The 18,809-nt window shown below is 31.7% G+C and overlaps 1 protein-coding gene across 1 annotated transcript in view; it reads left to right on the top strand.

Annotated features, from left to right (window-relative positions):
• Nucleotides 1–18,541, top strand: part of PAX5 (Paired box protein Pax-5) — a gene marked incomplete at both ends in the record, with an annotated part of 36,486 nt that extends 17,945 nt beyond the window's left edge. The window contains 4 exons of the mRNA XM_051218655.1: nucleotides 5,492–5,657; nucleotides 7,684–7,897; nucleotides 10,991–12,896; nucleotides 17,676–18,541. Coding sequence (XP_051070300.1) covers nucleotides 5,492–5,657; nucleotides 7,684–7,897; nucleotides 10,991–12,896; nucleotides 17,676–18,541 — 3,152 coding nt within the window. The remainder of the gene's footprint in view (nucleotides 1–5,491; nucleotides 5,658–7,683; nucleotides 7,898–10,990; nucleotides 12,897–17,675) is intronic.
• Nucleotides 18,542–18,809: the final 268 nt, after the last annotated feature.

The raw sequence follows: 18,809 nt of genomic DNA, 5'->3' as shown, positions 1-18,809 counted from the left end.
TCTTCGACATTAGTTTTAATGGACTTACCTAGCTAAAGGCGCTCGGTCATGCATCCGCACCAGATCACGAGCGTGGACGTCGTACTCAACTTCCCTACAATCCTTAGCCAGTTTAAATCAGTTTTTTTCTCGATATATTGATAGCTTATATATATAAAGAATTTTAACGTGATCAAAGAAATGATGCTATTCGGTTAATATATATTCTGTTCAACAAACAGATTAATTGAAGTAAAGCCTTATTTTGTGAAGCTTTGTGTACACTTATGTTATCCCTTTCAAAATAATTTGTATTTGTTGCAATGTCCATACTCTATATCCATTTATATTGGTCATAATATTCCCTGAAGTTAGATATTTCAGTTGATTTGTCATTTTACTAGTTATATGCTCCACAGATTTTATACTGAAACCATACGCACAAATTCAGTCCATCAATAATAATCCAGATAGTGAGTAAAAATTGCACTTTACTTTATATGTTCATCAACACAAGAAATTAACAAATGTCATAGCCTTAATTTCAGATTACATAATAATCATGTATTTTCACATTATCGATTGAGATCATGAATCAGTTGATGTTGAACCACCAGTGAAAACCTGGAAGCACTGGACAGTTATTTCGTCATATTGTGAGACTCCCCAGCAGTGCTCATCCACGATCTCGCTCGCAGGACTCGAACACATGGACTCCAGTCTCGCGTGCGAACGCCCAACCAACTAGACCACTGAGCCGGCATCCAATGGTGTTAATATCTGATCTCAACCAATCCACGATACTGCGTGATCATCTTCTATTGTACTGAGGTAGATACTTGTCTCTATTAGACACGGATTAGCTCCACTGGTCTAACATCAACCGATTCATGATCTCAATCAGTAACTAAATAATCTCCAGAACCCCATACTGATATTTTTACATCAGTCAAAGTGGAAACATTCTAGTTCCTTTGTGGTGGAATCTGTTGATCAAAACCATGTAGTCTATAAAAAGGATCATATGAATTTTAAGTTCTTCTAGAAGCCATGAATAAAAAAATTTCCATTTAACCAATATTTTGATACTTAAATCTAATGTGACAGATTCATATACACATAGTACAGTGTTATAATTATTGTTCTATAAAGTTATTTTTATGCTAATTATTAGTATTGACTATAAAGGTTAAGATAATTTACTGTTATATCTAAAAAACAAGATGCAAGTAAGTGGCTTAGACCATAGATATCACGATTTCAGATAAAGCATATTTTGTAAAAGCCAATATTTGTAAAATATATTCATTGCTTTCTATACTATATCCTAACATAAAATCTTCCTTTCATATATATTACATCATCGAATAAACTCCTTCTATGAATCCGATATTCATCTTGCTATGCTAATGTATGACAATTTGATCCTACCTTGTAACTGACTGATTGACTTTTAATGAACGCATTGCTCTAATTATGGATCATTTGACTATCTTCTTTTTTTACTTTGAGATGAAATAAAGGTATAGTTTCATTGAATCATTCTATCAAATTGGTTTAATATTTGGTTAATTATTCACTAATAAGATAAGTGACTGTCTTATTTTACTGATAATTAATCATTATGCTTTTCATATATTACTCTACAATGTTAATGATCTTTAATAATCGAAGGAAGAGTGGTTAGTTGAATATTCAGTAATAGAGCAATTGTGAATTAGTACCTAATTTCTATGAATAATTAATATAAAAACGGTTTAAATTTAAATATCCGTATTGAAAGCGAGCTATAGCTATGACCTATGTATCTTACACTACAGGAGCTCGTCCTATAAGATCAAACAGTAAGCTGCTAGACTTTCTATCTTCGAACGTTTGATCAACTTCAAACATTCAACTACCTCAGATTTTGATGTAAATGTTAAACATATGGAATTTATGGATAATATTCAGATTTGGTGTATAATTTTTATTGCTTTATCGATTCAAATAAAATATATTTTAGAAATAAACCCCAGTTTAGTTTCACATGCCAGAAAAATAAAAAATAAACTTCAAGTAATAAACCCATGAACTTGCAGTAATTTAATGTTCTTTTGAAGCCTTCATTAGACATCATCAAGTCATTACTAATTGTATATATGAAAATACATCCAAAATCCATTTGAAATATTTAATTTTGTAAGAGTAATACACTCCTTTATCAATATCGTACATTCATAACATTTTATTAAAACACACAACAATAAACAGTAAAGTCCAAGTCATCTTCCATAATGAAATCAAATGATTAAAGTGTACCATTCAAAATTGATTTTAGTGATCTAATTAGTATTCAGAAATGAATTTCAGTTTGAGTAATTTACTAATATTTTGATAGATTACAATCACTATGTTCATATTACACATGGATTATAGCTAGAAGTGGATATAAAGATCCATATTTCAGTCCATATATTAGGCTTCGTTCTAATACACCAGAGTTCTGGTGATCATATTCACACTGAAAATTGAATCTGGTACTATAGGCTTTAAACATCTACGTGTTACCCACTGAGCTACTGAATTCAAATAATTTATAGATTATGTAACAGATATGAATTTTGAATTGTTTTTTTTTATGTCAAGTTCTGAAATTGACGAATCCCCAATAGCATATCAACATTTTAAATGGATTCTCTGAATGACAACACTTAATTACAAACATCACTGTGAAACTCCACATTGGGATATAGGTAAATTCAAATGACGAGTCCCGAATACAAAGAAATGAATATTCTAAATTTAACTATTAGTCACCACATATGTCAAATTGAACGATTCCAGTTCAATCGAAGATTCTAAACCAATTCACTTTAGATAATTTTGATTGAGATCATAAATGTTAGACCACCATTGAAAAGGTGAAAACACTGGACGGCCGTTTCGTCCTGATGCGAAACTCTTCAGTGGTGAGCATCCACTGTCCCGCACCTGAGGGACTCAAACCCGGGACCTTTGGTCTCGTGCGCAAACGCGCTACGAAGCAAGGGAAAAACTGAAGATTATATATAAACAAATAAGCATACAAATATGATAATGATAACATTCATTAGAAGTATTCGAATAATTCCACTAATTTACAATTGATAATATTATTATTATACTTATGTTAAGTCATGCATTCACTTTGAAATCTATTTCTCTTCTTGTCATTCTTATAAAATCTCTCTTGAATTCGTTCAGTTTTATATTTTCCCAATTAATAAAACATAGGAAAAGTATAAGGATTGACGACTGGCTACTAAATAAATGCATAACTATAACCAGAAATGTTGCTTACGTTCCTATTTGTGTGTGTGCGCGTGCGAACCTGCTAACAGAAATAAATGTAGCTGTTTATATATTAACGAGTGAATAGCTAGACAACTCTTATTTTCTATATACACATTCACAAACACACATAAATTCGATGGGGGAAAAGAAAGTTTATCTAAATAAATTAAATGTTAGCAGGTTGAAAACAACTGAAACTACCACAACGACGACGACCATAATAACAACAACAAAAACACGAAAAGAAATATGCAAAACAGTTGAATGAGACAAATGAAAGAAAACAAGAAAAGAAAATCAGAGTCGGCTATAAATGGAGCATAACAAATTATCTCTTACAAGAGCACTATATATATATATATATATATATATATATATATATATATATATATATATATATATATATATAGTGCTTAAAGACAAGATGCTAGATGGAAACAACTTAGGGAATGTATGGCATAATAATGAATAAATAGATGTAGAAATATCTCCCTACATTATTACTATTACTATTATTACTATTATTATTATTGCTATCATTACTATTATTAATTTCGACTGTTATGATGTAAACACTCATTTTTACTGTTTTAAAAAGAAAATGTCGAGTTTTCTTCCCTCAAGTATTTATTTCTGTTTAATATTATAGTTAGATTGTTTGAGAGGGATTATTGTTTTTTTTTTACTAATCTTGTAACTATGGGAACATATATATTTAAATACTTATGTATTTTACGTCAAATGTTTTTTATCTGATTTATGATTTTTGGACGAATTCTAAACAAAAATATGTATCAAGTCTGGACTTGATACAGTTGATGTTGTTGATTGAGATCATGAAGCGATCGATGTTAGATCACTGTTGAAAACCTGAAAGCACTGAACTCTCAGCCTACTAGACCAATGAGCCGGCATCGAATGGTGTTAATGTCTGACCTTAACCAATCCACGAAATTCCGCGACCATCTTCCATTGTGCTGAGATGGATATCTGTCTGTACCCTCACTCTAGTAGGTTGAGCGTTTGTGTGCGAGATTGAAGGCCATGGGTTTGAATCCCGCGTGCGAGATCGTAGATGCGCATGGCTCAGGAGTTCCACTATAGGATAAAACGGCCGTCCAGTGCTTCCAGGTTTTCAATGGTGGTCTATCATCAATCGGTTCATGATCTCAATCAATAACTTAATAATCTCCACAACCCTACACGATTGATGTTGTCGACAACATGCAGTAAAGTAAAAGCACTAGAATTATCTGTCCAGATGAAACTAAACTGAGATAAAGGTGAACTAAAATGTAAGCCAAAATGTATTTATTCATTAACGTAATTGAACTAGATACAATAACTTCAAGATGGTTGTAATTAATAATGTCTAGTAATTAAAGTCTACGGAAAGCAGCTCAATATAGAAGGTTTCAATGAATTCAAATCGTTTATTTGCACATTCTGCACGATGATTCACATCAATCTATGTGAATTAATGATTTCTTTACAAATAAATAATGGCTACTGAATAAACAGAATCCAAAGTCTTCAGTAGAATCATTCCTAGATAAAGTTTGATAACATGCATAATAATCGAATAATACTTTAATTTAATAGCAGTATGATAGCAGGTCAACCAGAAACATAAATAAGAATTGAAGAAGTTCAAACTCAAAAGTTTAATTCAATAAAGAGAAGGTCCATTGAAACAGTTTATTTGTATAGTTGAAAATCAGAGTTTTTCCAAAATAAACACCATTTACTGTCATGTTGATTATCATAATCCAATAAAGTGAGGCAATAGTTACAGACTGAAATTTTGAAAGATTCAACAGTGAATAAAATTGTTTTGAATCACAAAAATAATTTTAAAAAAGTTTTTTACAAATTTTATAAATACCTTTAACTAAAAATATATACTACTGATACTACTACTAAAAATAATAGACTGTAGTTTACTATAAGCAAAGATGGATAGTGGCTAGCAGTGATATCCAGAACGCGCGTTTCGTCCTATTTGGGACTGGTCAGCTGGATGTACCTGACCCTGTGACTTAAGACTATATCAAGGCAATCTGAACAAGATGTACATATTCCAATAAGAGACTGATCAATTGCAGTTCTGAACATCAATGTGAAGATTCAAATAAAACAATACCAAGTGAATGTAGTTTACTATGTCCTTATTTTTTGTTTATTTTTTTTTTCAAAGGACATGGTGGAATAAATCAACTTGGAGGTGTTTTTGTCAATGGACGTCCATTACCAAATCAAGTTAGACAACAAATAGTTCAATTAGCCAATCAAAATGTACGACCATGTGATATTAGTAGACAATTAAGAGTTTCACATGGTTGTGTTAGTAAAATTTTAGGACGGTAAGTATAATCTTATATTATTGTAATTAATTATAAGTGAATATATATTTGAGTATTATCCCATTTTTTTAGACAACTATCAAGCATTGATTTCATGCAGTTTATAGGAATCAATTATGTCTTATTTCTTATCATCCAGAGAGTTTTTCTGGCACTCTTATATCCTAATCAGTATAGTATACCAAGATATGGTATATAATAGAAAGTGTAATATATGTTACTATTATTTTAGTAAAGGATAATTTGACATTGCAATCAATCAATTAACAGAATTACTTTTTCAATACTATTTTTGGGATTACCTCTGTTTACTTAATTGTTCCACTATTAAAAACTAACAGCGATAACTGAGAGTTGCATTGATTTATTATACAGTGACCAATGTTTTGTTAGTCCTATAATGCCTAAAAGAATTACAACGATCCGGTTGCAATATGATAACCAGTCTAAACGACTCAATATAGTGTGCACTGTTAATCACTGTAAATATCTCAATCCCACTAGTCAACTGCGAGGCAAAAGCTCAAAGTTGGTATCTAAGGCCGTAGTATTGGGTGACATCATTTCAAATCCCACAGGTGACATCAGTTAGCTCAATATTGTAGGTATATCTTATTGAAGAGGTTTGACTAGAATGTAACATAAATTTAGAGTATCTCAGCAACAACCTTAAACTGCCTAACAGCACTAGTAAGTTAGGGGTGGCCTTTAGTGACAATTTTACAATAGTGTAGTTAAAAAATGATACACAAAAGAGTTATGTCTACTATTAAACTTTTTTATAGGCAGGAGAATATTTTTGTTTACACCTCAGGTGATGTTATTGGACAAAGCTAATCAATATTTTGTACTCTGGAAATGTTCCTGTTGACTGGCATTCGAACAGACCTTGTGAAGCTTCCAAATTAGGCCAAAACTTTACTTTACTGAGTACCTGCGTTTACTATATTTACATTTAAACAAGTTGATAATTATTACTAACATCAACATTTATAAATACGATATACAACCCGTATAGCTTTATAACTTGTGATAATTTGTAGGTAAACCAATAATTTATCAACCTCTTCTGTTGGATGTACATATTGTGTGGCTATGAAAATTTACTTAATAGTTATACTACTTCCAGACAAAGACTACTCATGTACTTAGCTTTAAATCAAACTTTTTAGTGGAAACAAATAACACTATTTAATTATCGATAATCGAAAAGTTAAAGTATGACTAGTTTGAAACTGAGTTATCGAAGGTTGTATACTCCAGTCATTTAACTTTTACTATCTAATAGTTTATTTAATACATAAAGAAGTCTCGTCTTACACTGCTCACATACAAATTAAGTAGTATACTAGCGTATAATAAATTTTCCTTTTAACAACGTAAACTATTTCAAAATCAGGACATTTTTATTTGACTGATATCGATCAATTAAGATAAGAAGAAATGTGTCACGATTTCAAGTCACTTACGCTAATGACTGCCTTACAAAGATTCCCATTCCTAGCTTTGGTTAATCTGCAATTTACTGATGTCGTAAATTGATATAATTGATCAATAATTACATCTGTTTAAACATATCTGACTTTGTTGGTCTGGAATTGATGAATCCCTACTGGCATATCTACATTCTAAATGGATGCTCTTGATAACGACATCTATTTACAAATATCGCTGTGAAACTCAATATTGAGAAATAGGTACATTTAAATGACGAATTCCAAATACAATGGAACTAACATCTTGAATTCAACTGCTAGTCACTACTAATCATGACTTTAATGAAAGCTTACAACAAAATGACACTGGTTGAGGAATCTACTCAGAATGAATATGTATCAACAGTGATTGATCAAATACAGTGGTTAACTTCAACGGAAAAATGTAAACGATTACCAATACAATGTTTGTATGTTGTAAGAAATTGTTTTCATATGAACATAATCTTCGATGTAATCGGAGGTTAATATCCAGTTACCTGATACTTATTGAATGATTTATAATTTATAATGTATTTTTAATTATTTAGGTATTATGAAACTGGAAGTATACGACCTGGTGTTATTGGTGGATCAAAGCCAAAAGTTGCAACGGCTTCCGTTGTTGAAGCTATCTGCAAATATAAAGAGGATAATCCAACTATGTTCGCATGGGAAATACGTGATCGTTTATTAAAGGATCAAATATGTACAGTAGAAAATGTACCATCTGTATCATCAATTAATCGTATTGTTAGAAATAAGGCAAGTTAGTATAAGATGAAGGAAAAAAAGTACAATTTATATATTGATTACATCCCATTTTTGTGGCTCGTTGATCTGATCCGAATTTAGATGAACGTATAAATATTCTGTGAACGTAGATCTTCCATTTAACTCCATGTATTACATAGGCTAACCCTGTTTGTATGACGGCAGTAACAAGAAGCCAAAAACGGGTTGAGTTGGATGAACTTATTTCAAGTACTTATTTATCTAGACAGAAACTCATAATGAAAAGTAGTTAATCAAAGTGAAGCCAAGAAGGCGAGCTAGGCAACACGTTTTGATAAAACGTAACTCAACATTTATAGAGAGAAGAACTAAGCTAAAGACATGAGATGAATAGAGTACATAATACACACACATATGCTCATATAAAGCCAGTCAAAATTAATAAGCGAATAAGTGACAAGGTCAAACGTGACTCTGGGAGAATGAATAAAAAGGTCTGTTTGGAAGCAAGAATAACCCGTTTGCGGTTGATATAGTACTACATAGTACAACATTATCGTATAAAAGTATTTTTACCTACATTTGTATTTGAATGTATATTGTAACTTATTGTCACATGATTGAAGTCCTTCTAAATATATTTGTTTTATTTCTTTATTACTTACTTGTGCCTATTACCTCTCGTAGAGGAGTATAGGCCACACACCAGAATTCACCATCGAAATTTGTCCTGGGCAATCCTTTCCAGTTGTTATTCATCCTTTTAATGTCTGTTTCGAATTCTCGATGCAATGTGTTCTTTGATTTTCCTTATTTCCATTTTCCCTCAGGATTCAAGGTTAGCGCTTGTCTCGTGATGCAGTTTGGTGATTTCCGTAATGTATGTTCCATCTAACTCCACCGTCTTTACCCAATTTCCTCTTGAGTTGGGATCAGGTTTGTTCTCTCTTCCACAGTAGGTTGTTGCTCATAGTATGCAGTCAACGGACATTGATTATCTTGTGTAAGTAAATGTTTACAAATACTTGTGCATTTTTGACACGATGGTCGTGGTAGTTCTTCAAGTTTCAGCTCCATTCAGTAGAACTGTCTTGACGTTCTTATTAAAGGTTCTGATTTTGATGTTGGTTGACAGTTGTTTTGAGTTTAACATGCTCTTCAGTTTTAGGAATGCCGCTATGGTGTTTGTATGAACTAATGATTCCTTTGTACTTGATTACTGCCTGATTTCGAATTTCGAATACAATATGTTCGTTTGTTCTCATCTATTTCTTCATGGTCTAAATTGCGTTATTTTTGAGATTCCTAGTTTGTATAACAATGCAAATACTTCTAATTATCACATCCACCCTGCATCAGATACTCCTCGTTCATCAGTGATGCTGCCCAGAAATGTGAAAGTTCTCATCTCTTCTATAGCTTCTCTATGAAGTGTGATTGGGATGGTGTTCTCCGTGTTGTATTTGAGGATCTTGGCTTTTCCCTTATGCATGTTAGAGCATACTGACTCAGAGGCTGCTACTACACTGGCTGTCTTGACCTGCATTTGCTCGTGTGTAGGAGGTAGAAGGGCTAGGTCATCTGCGAAGTCCAAATCGTTAAGTTGCATTCAAGTTGTCCATTACACTTCATGCTTCTCCTGAGATGTAGAGGTCTTCATAATCCGGTCGACGGCCAGAAGAAAGAGAAAGGGTGAGAGTAAACAGATAAGCCGATGCTCAATGTCCGTTGACTGCATACTATGAGCAACAACCTACTGTGGAAGAGAGAACAAACCTGATCCCAACTCAAGAGGAAATTGGGTAAAGACGGTGGAGTTAGATGGAACATACATTACGGAAATCACCAAACTGCATCACGAGACAAGCGCTAACCTTGAATCCTGAGGGAAAATGGAAATAAGGAAAATCAAAGAACACATTGCATCGAGAATTCGAAACAGACATTAAAAGGATGAATAACAACTGGAAAGGATTGCCCAGGACAAATTTCGATGGTGAATTCTGGTGTGTGGCCTATACTCCTCTACGAGAGGTAATAGGCAGGAGTAAGTAATTAAATATTTTACACTGGGTTGGAATTCGAAATTTTCACTGTTTTTGTTTCGAGAAAGTATAGTATTTTTATGTCAGCTTGTTGGAATCCGATTATTTTGAATGTATTAATTTTAATCCATTTGTAATCTAGTGGAATTCTCCTCCATTTATTGCATACAACTGTATTTATACTCAAAGGAGTAATTTAGCCATCATATTTACTTTTCTTATGTGATATTTACCATTAATCTATGAAATTAGAATGAACAGATAATCATCAAAATGAAGACAGAATTTCTACAAAATTAAGACTGTAATTGTACATTGACGAAAACACATCAAAATTTAACTATAATAAATACGTAAAATTGTACTATAAGAGGGTTTCTAGAAATTGATTTTTAAGTAGTGTTCGTCAATGAACTGGATTCTTTTTCAAATTATTCATTCCCCGGTCAATAGTTGGCAGACATTTTGAACTTTGGGCCAAAAAATTGCCACTTTCTTCAATGTGATTGATACAACATCTCATAAATTTACTAGTATTCTGATAATTTAACGTACATGCTCCAACCATATCAATTGATGAAGATTCATAATCTCAGCAATCGATTAGCCTACTTTACCTAGTACTTTACGTCTAACATCAGTATTGTTAACATAACTGTCCCAACATAAGCGAGAAATACTTTGAATGCATTTGTGAGCAAACCTTAGTAATGCACGAATATCCCCATATCTTTAATGACTAGATTTCATAACTTCAAAATAAAAAAGAAAGAACTACAGGACAGTATACTCGTCTTTCAGTTGGCAGACGGATGGTGTACACACACCACAGGTGATGCAAATCGCCAAAAGCCAAGTGAGCTTTTTGAATTCAACTAAAGGTTTTGTCAGATGACAATCCACTAGGACTGATGAAACTTCCTAGATAAGTGAAGTGATCCAAATATACATTAACTGCACTCCATATTATCATTTAAATGTTGATGAACGTCTGTCCTGATATCGTTTCAGTCTAAATTTCAAAACTCTTCTCTAAACAAACAACTTGTTACTGTTTTTTTCTATCTAACTGACATAGGATAACCAAACTTCAATGGAACCACATAATGTACTATCTAGAAAACGTAGTCATCGTCATATTCATAATACATCACCAACAAATAAAACTCAATTAAGTCAAGATTCAAATTATCATGATTCACCTGCAACAACACCTTTAAGTCTTCAAACTGATTCTTCACCAAAATCAATTAAACTATGCGAGTTTGGACAAGAAAACTATATAAATCATAGTCCAATAACATTATCAGTAGTTGGAGGTAGATCAACATCAATAGGAACTTTAGCAACAACAATGACAACAACAACAACAAAATCTAATACATCATCTCATTCGGTAAGATCATCATTTAAACAATTAATGTTCACAGATAAAACAACTTCAAATCTTTTAAATCCCGATATAAAACGTTTTCATCATTCACCGACAATGTTTAATAGTTCAAGAAATGGAAGGATATATGATAATAATAATAATAGTTATCCAGAAGTTTCTTATACATTTCCTAATAATAATAATAATAATAATAATAATACCATTAGTTCATTGGAATATTCACAATTTACACCATATTTTAATCGAAATTATGACGAAACTGTTGAACATTTAAATCAAGCGGTAAATTCAAATTTATCAAATGTTATTTCATCAGAAAATTGTGAATCATTTAAAAATCAATTAAATAATTTAAATTTTAAATTTATTGATGAAATAAATGAAATAGGTGAAAGAAATTATTTAACTAATTATAATAAAACTATTAGTACTACTACTAATACTACTGCTAATACTACTACTATTAATGATATTAAAGATATTACATTACCAAAAATTATAAATACATTACCAAATGATATATATAATAAATTAAATAGGAATATTATTAATGATGAAAGATTATTACATAATCATTATATTCATGATGAATATATACAACGTTCTATGTGTAATCAATTATATCCTTCATTAACTAATACAAATAATACTGATGATTATAATATTACTAATAATGATGATAATAGTAGTATTACAAATTATTTAGTACAAAAATCTGTCAGTAAACAATCTATATCAAATATAAATACATTAAATGATTTAACATGTTTCAATAATGGATCTAATCATATTGGTTTATCAACTGATTATAGTATAACTGGATTATTAGGTTTAACAATGGCAGCATCAAATGGTTTTAATACATTATATGGAAATGGATATACATTTGGTGGGAAAAATAAGAACTTGAATTTATTGATTAATGATACAATTGAAAATTTTCATATCCAACAACAACGACAACAAGAAAGTGAACAACAAGGTCATTTAAATGTTGAGTTTTCACATCAACAAAATGCAATTCCACAATATTCATCATCTCATTCTCATCTTCATCATCATCATCAACATCATCGTCATCATCATCATCATGATAATAATCATACACATGATCCAGAGAAATATTCTGATTATGTACAACAACATCAGAATTTTCTTTCTTATAAATTATCTCAAAGTCTTAATGTACATAATGAGAATGAAAATCAAATTGGTGAAAAGAATCAACTGGATAACATAGAGTGTTCAACATTTAAACCAGAAATGTTTAAAAATTACAATGGATTAATAATTAATAATAATACATCTCATAGGAATGATATGAATGAAATTGTAGAAACATTGTCCATCTCAGCATCAACATCATCATCATCTACTTCAATACCGATAATAGCAACAACAATGGTAGAGAAAACAACTACAGTAATGACAGATACAGTAACACGACCACAATTGTTCACATCATCCTCATCATCATCGTTAAAATTAATTTCAAGTACGCCAATTCATAAAAACAAATTGATAGGAAAAGAGCACATCAATATACATCGTAAAAATCGATTACAGAATTTCGAAGTGAAATGTACAGGTTAGTGTTATAATGTTGTAATGTTTACTGATTGTTCTTGTTTAGGTTTGATTAATCCATGTTTTGCGAGTAAATTATGAAACGATAGTTACTCACTCACTCACTCACTCAATCAATCAATCAATCAATCAATCACTTAATCACTTACTTACTTCCTCCCTTCCTTACCTTCCTTCCTTCCTTACTTACTTAGTTACGCCTGTTACTCTCAATAGAGCGTAGGCCGCCGAACATTGGGTGTCATACCTACTAAACGTTGTCTGAATTCATTCTGTATAATTGATAGTTAAACGAGATTTTCAGTAATCGATGAATCTAAAATTTCAAAATCATTAGAACTCATGAAAAATGATAGTCATGTAGAGTACTTGAATGTATATTAGCAAATACTTAATAGGAACATTAACGCTGGGGCACTCGTATGATAAATTATTCCACTGATACATCAACTGTTGATCCTCAGTGCATATGAAGTAACAAATACATTATACTAAAATGTTATGACATACTGTCTAGTGATAGATGTTGAAATCTTGAACGATAGTATTTAACTACTACACGATATTCTACATATTATTTCATTGATAACAACAAATAAATGTATTAAAGTCTGATTATCAGTATAGGGTTGTGGAGATTATTAAAATTTTGATTGAGATCTCGCGAGCGGGATCGTAAATGCGCACTGCTGAGGAGTCCCACAATGGAACGAAATGGTCGTCCAGTACTTTCAGGTTTTCAATGGTGGTCTAACATCAATTGGTTCATGATCTCAATCAAAAGTCTGATTAGTTTGAACAGTTTGTTGACGATGTTTTTGAGTAACAGATTAAATAATAAGATTTTGAACTATTGAATAAAGCGTAATTCAACAAAGAATTATAAATAATTTTTTGCTGGTTTATGATAATGAAATACATGACATGCTAATGGATTTAATTAACTATTTATCGCTAGTCCTATGTATCATTTCATTTAAAGATAAAAATATTGTGTTTCTGTCTCATTTCATTTTATCAGTATATGGTTGTGGAAATTGTTGAGTTTAGATTGATATTATGAATGGATCAATGTTAGATGATTGAAAAGCTGTAAGCAGTGAACAGCCATTTTGTCCTCCTATGGAACTCCTCAGCAGTACGCATCCACGATCTCACACGTGGCACTCGAACCTAGGACCTCTAGTCTCGCTCGCGAACGCTTAATCTCTACACCACTGAGTTGGCATCCAACGGTGTTAATGTCTTACGTCAAACAATCCAAAATATTGCGCGACCGTCCATCATTGTCTTCAATGAGTAACTGTCTCACGACTGACAAAGATGAACTCTACTGGTCAGAGCTTCATTTTGCTTTAAAGAATTTAATTAATAAATGATGTGATCAACACCACAAGCTAATCTTAGTCAGGTAACAAATGGAAATAAAAAGTATTAGATAGTTGTTTCAACCTAATGTGCTAATCCTAAGCAGTGAGCATTCACAACCTCACACATATAATTGTAACATTCATGCGCTCGTTAGTAACTTGTTTGAAGTGGTGATTTCAGAAGAAATCTTGACCAGTGGAGTTTAATCATCTTGAATGTGTAACAATTACCTAGAAAGTGATTGTACAACTTGAAGAAAAACAAATAGACCTTTGGATCCCAACTCAATAGTCTAAATGTTCACCGAGTGACTTGAAATCCCTAGAATTGATCCTCAGTAGAATCATTGATCGCCACTAGTAAAGGGTCTCATACTAGGTCTGAACAATTGTCCAAGGTGTTTTGGTTTAGGATGTTCATTCCAAAATTCAACAATCTAAACTTCCTATATTATAAAAACTAAATGAACAATATTATTATTAGTACAGATCTTGTTTATTCAGCTTCATGTATTCATAACTGAATCTCAGTCAATCATTGTTAATATATATGTCTGTTGAGAATTGATTTGATAAAACTTTATAGAATAGATGAATTATGTTAAAATATGAACATCAACAATGAGATGCAGAAACATCTAGATGATAATTTTTTAAATAATTTGAATAGTTGAAATCATGAGTCAATCGAAGGAAGACCATCATAGAAAACCTGGAAGCACTGGACGGTCGTTTCGCCCTAGTATGGAACTCCTCAGCTGTGCGCATCAAACCCAGGACCTATCAGTTAAGCGCTCGCAGGCTTAAACACCAGACCACAAAAATCTCCATAAAACTCCTTCTGATAATTCCTAAATAAGACAGAATCTATATATCCTTGATTCTATTGTTACCCACAATTCATCTGTTCTACAAAATAAACAATAATTAAAAAGAGTATACAAAAAGAGGAACAGACAAACTTATATCATTTCCTCTTAGTTGTATTTATAAATTATTCAAATTACAGTCATAATGAGTAGTATTATTTTTCGTGTTAATGATTCTAAAGGAAAACATTGAGAGAAAACGAAAAAAATTAGTTTTATTATTGTTTGTTTTCTTTTTTTTCTCGTTATATTTAGTCTTTTTCTTTTTAAAATTTGACGTACAAACTAGCGAATGTTGCGTGTGTGTGTGTGTTTATGTGTGTGAGTGAGAGAGTGAAGGAAGTGTAGACAGATAGATACATAAATAGATATTGGTTATTGTTTTTAATAATGAAAACAATGATTCGAGATTACAATAAAGAGTTGTCACGACCGGATACATGTAAAATATGGTAAAGCTAATCTAATATTTCTTATATTTAAATTCATTGAATACGAGTCAGAATTAATATACATATGAATGAATGACGTGATTTATGTATATAAATTCGGAAACGGTTTGTAACTATACAATTGTAGGAAAATTGGATTATATTTCATGGAAAATATAATCAGAGTGAACTTAACAAAAATAATGCAAATATGTTTGTTTTCTTTGATAGTCCATTTTTTTCCAGTTATAAAAACAATACAAAATCCGAAAATATATATCATGAAATAATCAATGTTAGACCACCATTGGAAACTCGGAAGCACTGAACGACCGTTTCGTTCTACTATAGGACTCTACAACAGTGCTCATCCACGATCTTACATGCGGGATTCGAACCAAAAACTTTTACTCTCTAGAACACTGCTAATATGTAGCAGTTACTCACTGAAGACAAGGATGAACTGATGCACAATATCATGGGTGCATCCAGGTTTTCAATGATGGTTTAACATTGATCCATTCATGATGCCAATTTAACACTCAACAATCTCCACAACTCTATACTGATATATATATGTTACATTATTCGCTTAATAATCTTCACTGTATAGTGCGAAAATCGTGCTTTCTTGTAAGATAATTGAATCCCCCAACACTTATAGGTAAATTCTATTCTCGAGTACTCATTGAATTAATAATACAAACTATGTGGAAATTCTCATCTGTTGAGGATGTTAGAACCCCAGAATTCACTTGGGAAATACCTTAGTTTTGTAATTTTATTTTTAGAATTTAAATTTCTTTGGTTTTGCGCCAAAAACGCTCTTCTCATGTTCATGTCGTATTTCCCACTTGAGAGAATCTTTAACGCTATTGGTCCGTTGTATATTTTAGTACGCTATTTTGTAACGTTTCCCAAGGACAGTTTTATGCTGTATATATATGTTTAATTTGTGTCTGTTGTTATCGCTCGTGCTTCTCGCTACTTGCGGGATATATTTTCCCGTTCCAAGCTTCTACTTCTCTCTTTGGTTAGCGGGGCCGGGACACATAAGAATATCTAGCTTATTGATCTTTGGTCACAGAGTTTTAGTTGCGTTCGCAGACTAGGTGAACCTGTAACCGCTTCAAACATAGCATCATCATAGAATTAAGATGTTATAATTTTATGACTTTAGATTTAAATAGAGCTTTACATTAGGTGAAAAAAACCCGACTAAATTTCTATTGGTAATATTATTCTAAACAAAAAATTCACCAATCATAATCAATGAGGTTTAGTTTAAAATAACAAGAAGAAGAAAAATCATATTGAACTTAGTAGTTAAGATTGATTTATCCATAAGTGGTAATGAATAATTTAAGATCCAATGGAAGTACAGCCACTTGACGTAACGTGGAGCAAGTCCTCGCGCGTTGATAGCTGCACGACACTAACAGCTGAAACCGTTCACGATCGACCCGGGTCAAAGTCCTTTAACCTCACCACACCGCGCAACGAAGCACGCAAAGCAGCAAAGAAACCAACCCCCAACTGGACCGACACGTATCTGATCTCGGTCTGTCTGACTCGACCCCCAGAGCCAATCCTCCTCTCGAAATTACCGATCCAACTTGCCGAATTCACTAACCTACATTGTTCGATTGCCAGAGACTGTTCACCTTGGAGACCTGCTGGGGATATGAGTACGGCGTGCCACGAAAATTATGCTACCTTGCTTGGATTTTCAAGGGCCGACAAGAGCATATCGGACACCACATGAAGTGTGATGCTTTAAGGTCGATCGTATATACTCCTTATTGATAAGTGTTAGCTTCCACAAAAACTAGGTTCTAAATTTCTTGCTGATTACCTTCAACTACTTTATATTCAAACCTATTACAATGATATATTATTTCATGAAAGTTGTAAGATATATTTATATAACACTAAGTACACTAAATAATGAACGATTGAATGCTTTTCAAGAACTCTAGATGTTCAAATCCAAGCCCTTAAAATCGGCTGTTATTACTCACTTTATAGAGTATAGGAAAATCCTTACAAACTTATTCAATATTCCTATATCAGTGATATATTTTTCCTTAATTCTTTTGCTTTGTTTCAGATACTACAAAGTTAATAACAAACTGTTCTTCAATACCCACATTAGATCATGATTCGCCAACAATAATCAAGAAATCTATTGAACATAATGACAATTCTACAATAAATGATAGTAAAGATGAACTTTATAATTCATCAACATCATTTTCATCATCTTCATCTCCATCATTTACCACATTCAATAATAATGAATCCGGAATTTCATTTATATTGCCGACAAATTCAAATCTTTCGAGTAAATACTTAAATCGATTATCGAATAGAACTTCTACAATAAATGATTCCTTAAATTTTATGGATTCAGCATTAGATAATAAACCTTTATCAAATATAAATCAAAATATTGATCAAGGAAGATTATCAAAATTTTCTGGATCTGAATTAATGGCAAAAATTCCATGTAATGATACAAATACAATATATGGTCATATTGAACAAGATTCTTTGTTAAATAACGAACCTGTATTTAATAAAGATAATTATAAAGATGGATTCCAGTCAAATAATGATTTATCTAGAACATATATGTCATATTTTATACCTTCTTCTTCCTCATCATCTTCTTCGCCCTCTTTTCAATCATCTCATTTAACAACTAATCTACCAGAAGTTACTACAGATATTGTTAAATTCCCATTTTATTTAATGTCTGAGAAAGCAAATAATTCATACTATACACAAACATATACAAATTTAGATTTGAATGAAGCAGATTCTATAACAACAGAATTTTTTTCTAGATCATTAACCGATAGAATTAATATACATCGAAATGAAATAAATGATGAAGAGGATGCTTCAAATGATATTTCATCAAATCATTGTAGAGATACACCAGAATTTCCAACACAATATTCATTAATCTGACAGAAATATTAAAAACCTCAGAAATAAGAATTTTAATAATTAGCTTCGTTGTATTTTATTGTCAAATCTTCAAATACAACTTACAACGTTGTAGTAGTGTTATTTAACACAGTAAATTAAACGAACAATTTTAACTACTTACAATAAAACAGTAGTTAAATTTATATCACAAAAGATTTTGGTGCCGAAAAACAAAACAGAAAACCTTTTTGTCAAAGTAATAAGCACTTTTCATAGATGGAAGAACAAATCGAAGTTTTGAAATGAA

The sequence above is a fragment of the Schistosoma haematobium genome, chromosome ZW (assembly GCF_000699445.3).
Source record: "Schistosoma haematobium chromosome ZW, whole genome shotgun sequence".
NCBI classification, from domain to species: Eukaryota; Metazoa; Platyhelminthes; class Trematoda; order Strigeidida; family Schistosomatidae; genus Schistosoma; species Schistosoma haematobium.
The sequence above is the reverse complement of the archived record's forward strand: the minus strand, read 5'-3'. Positions and strand labels throughout refer to the sequence as shown.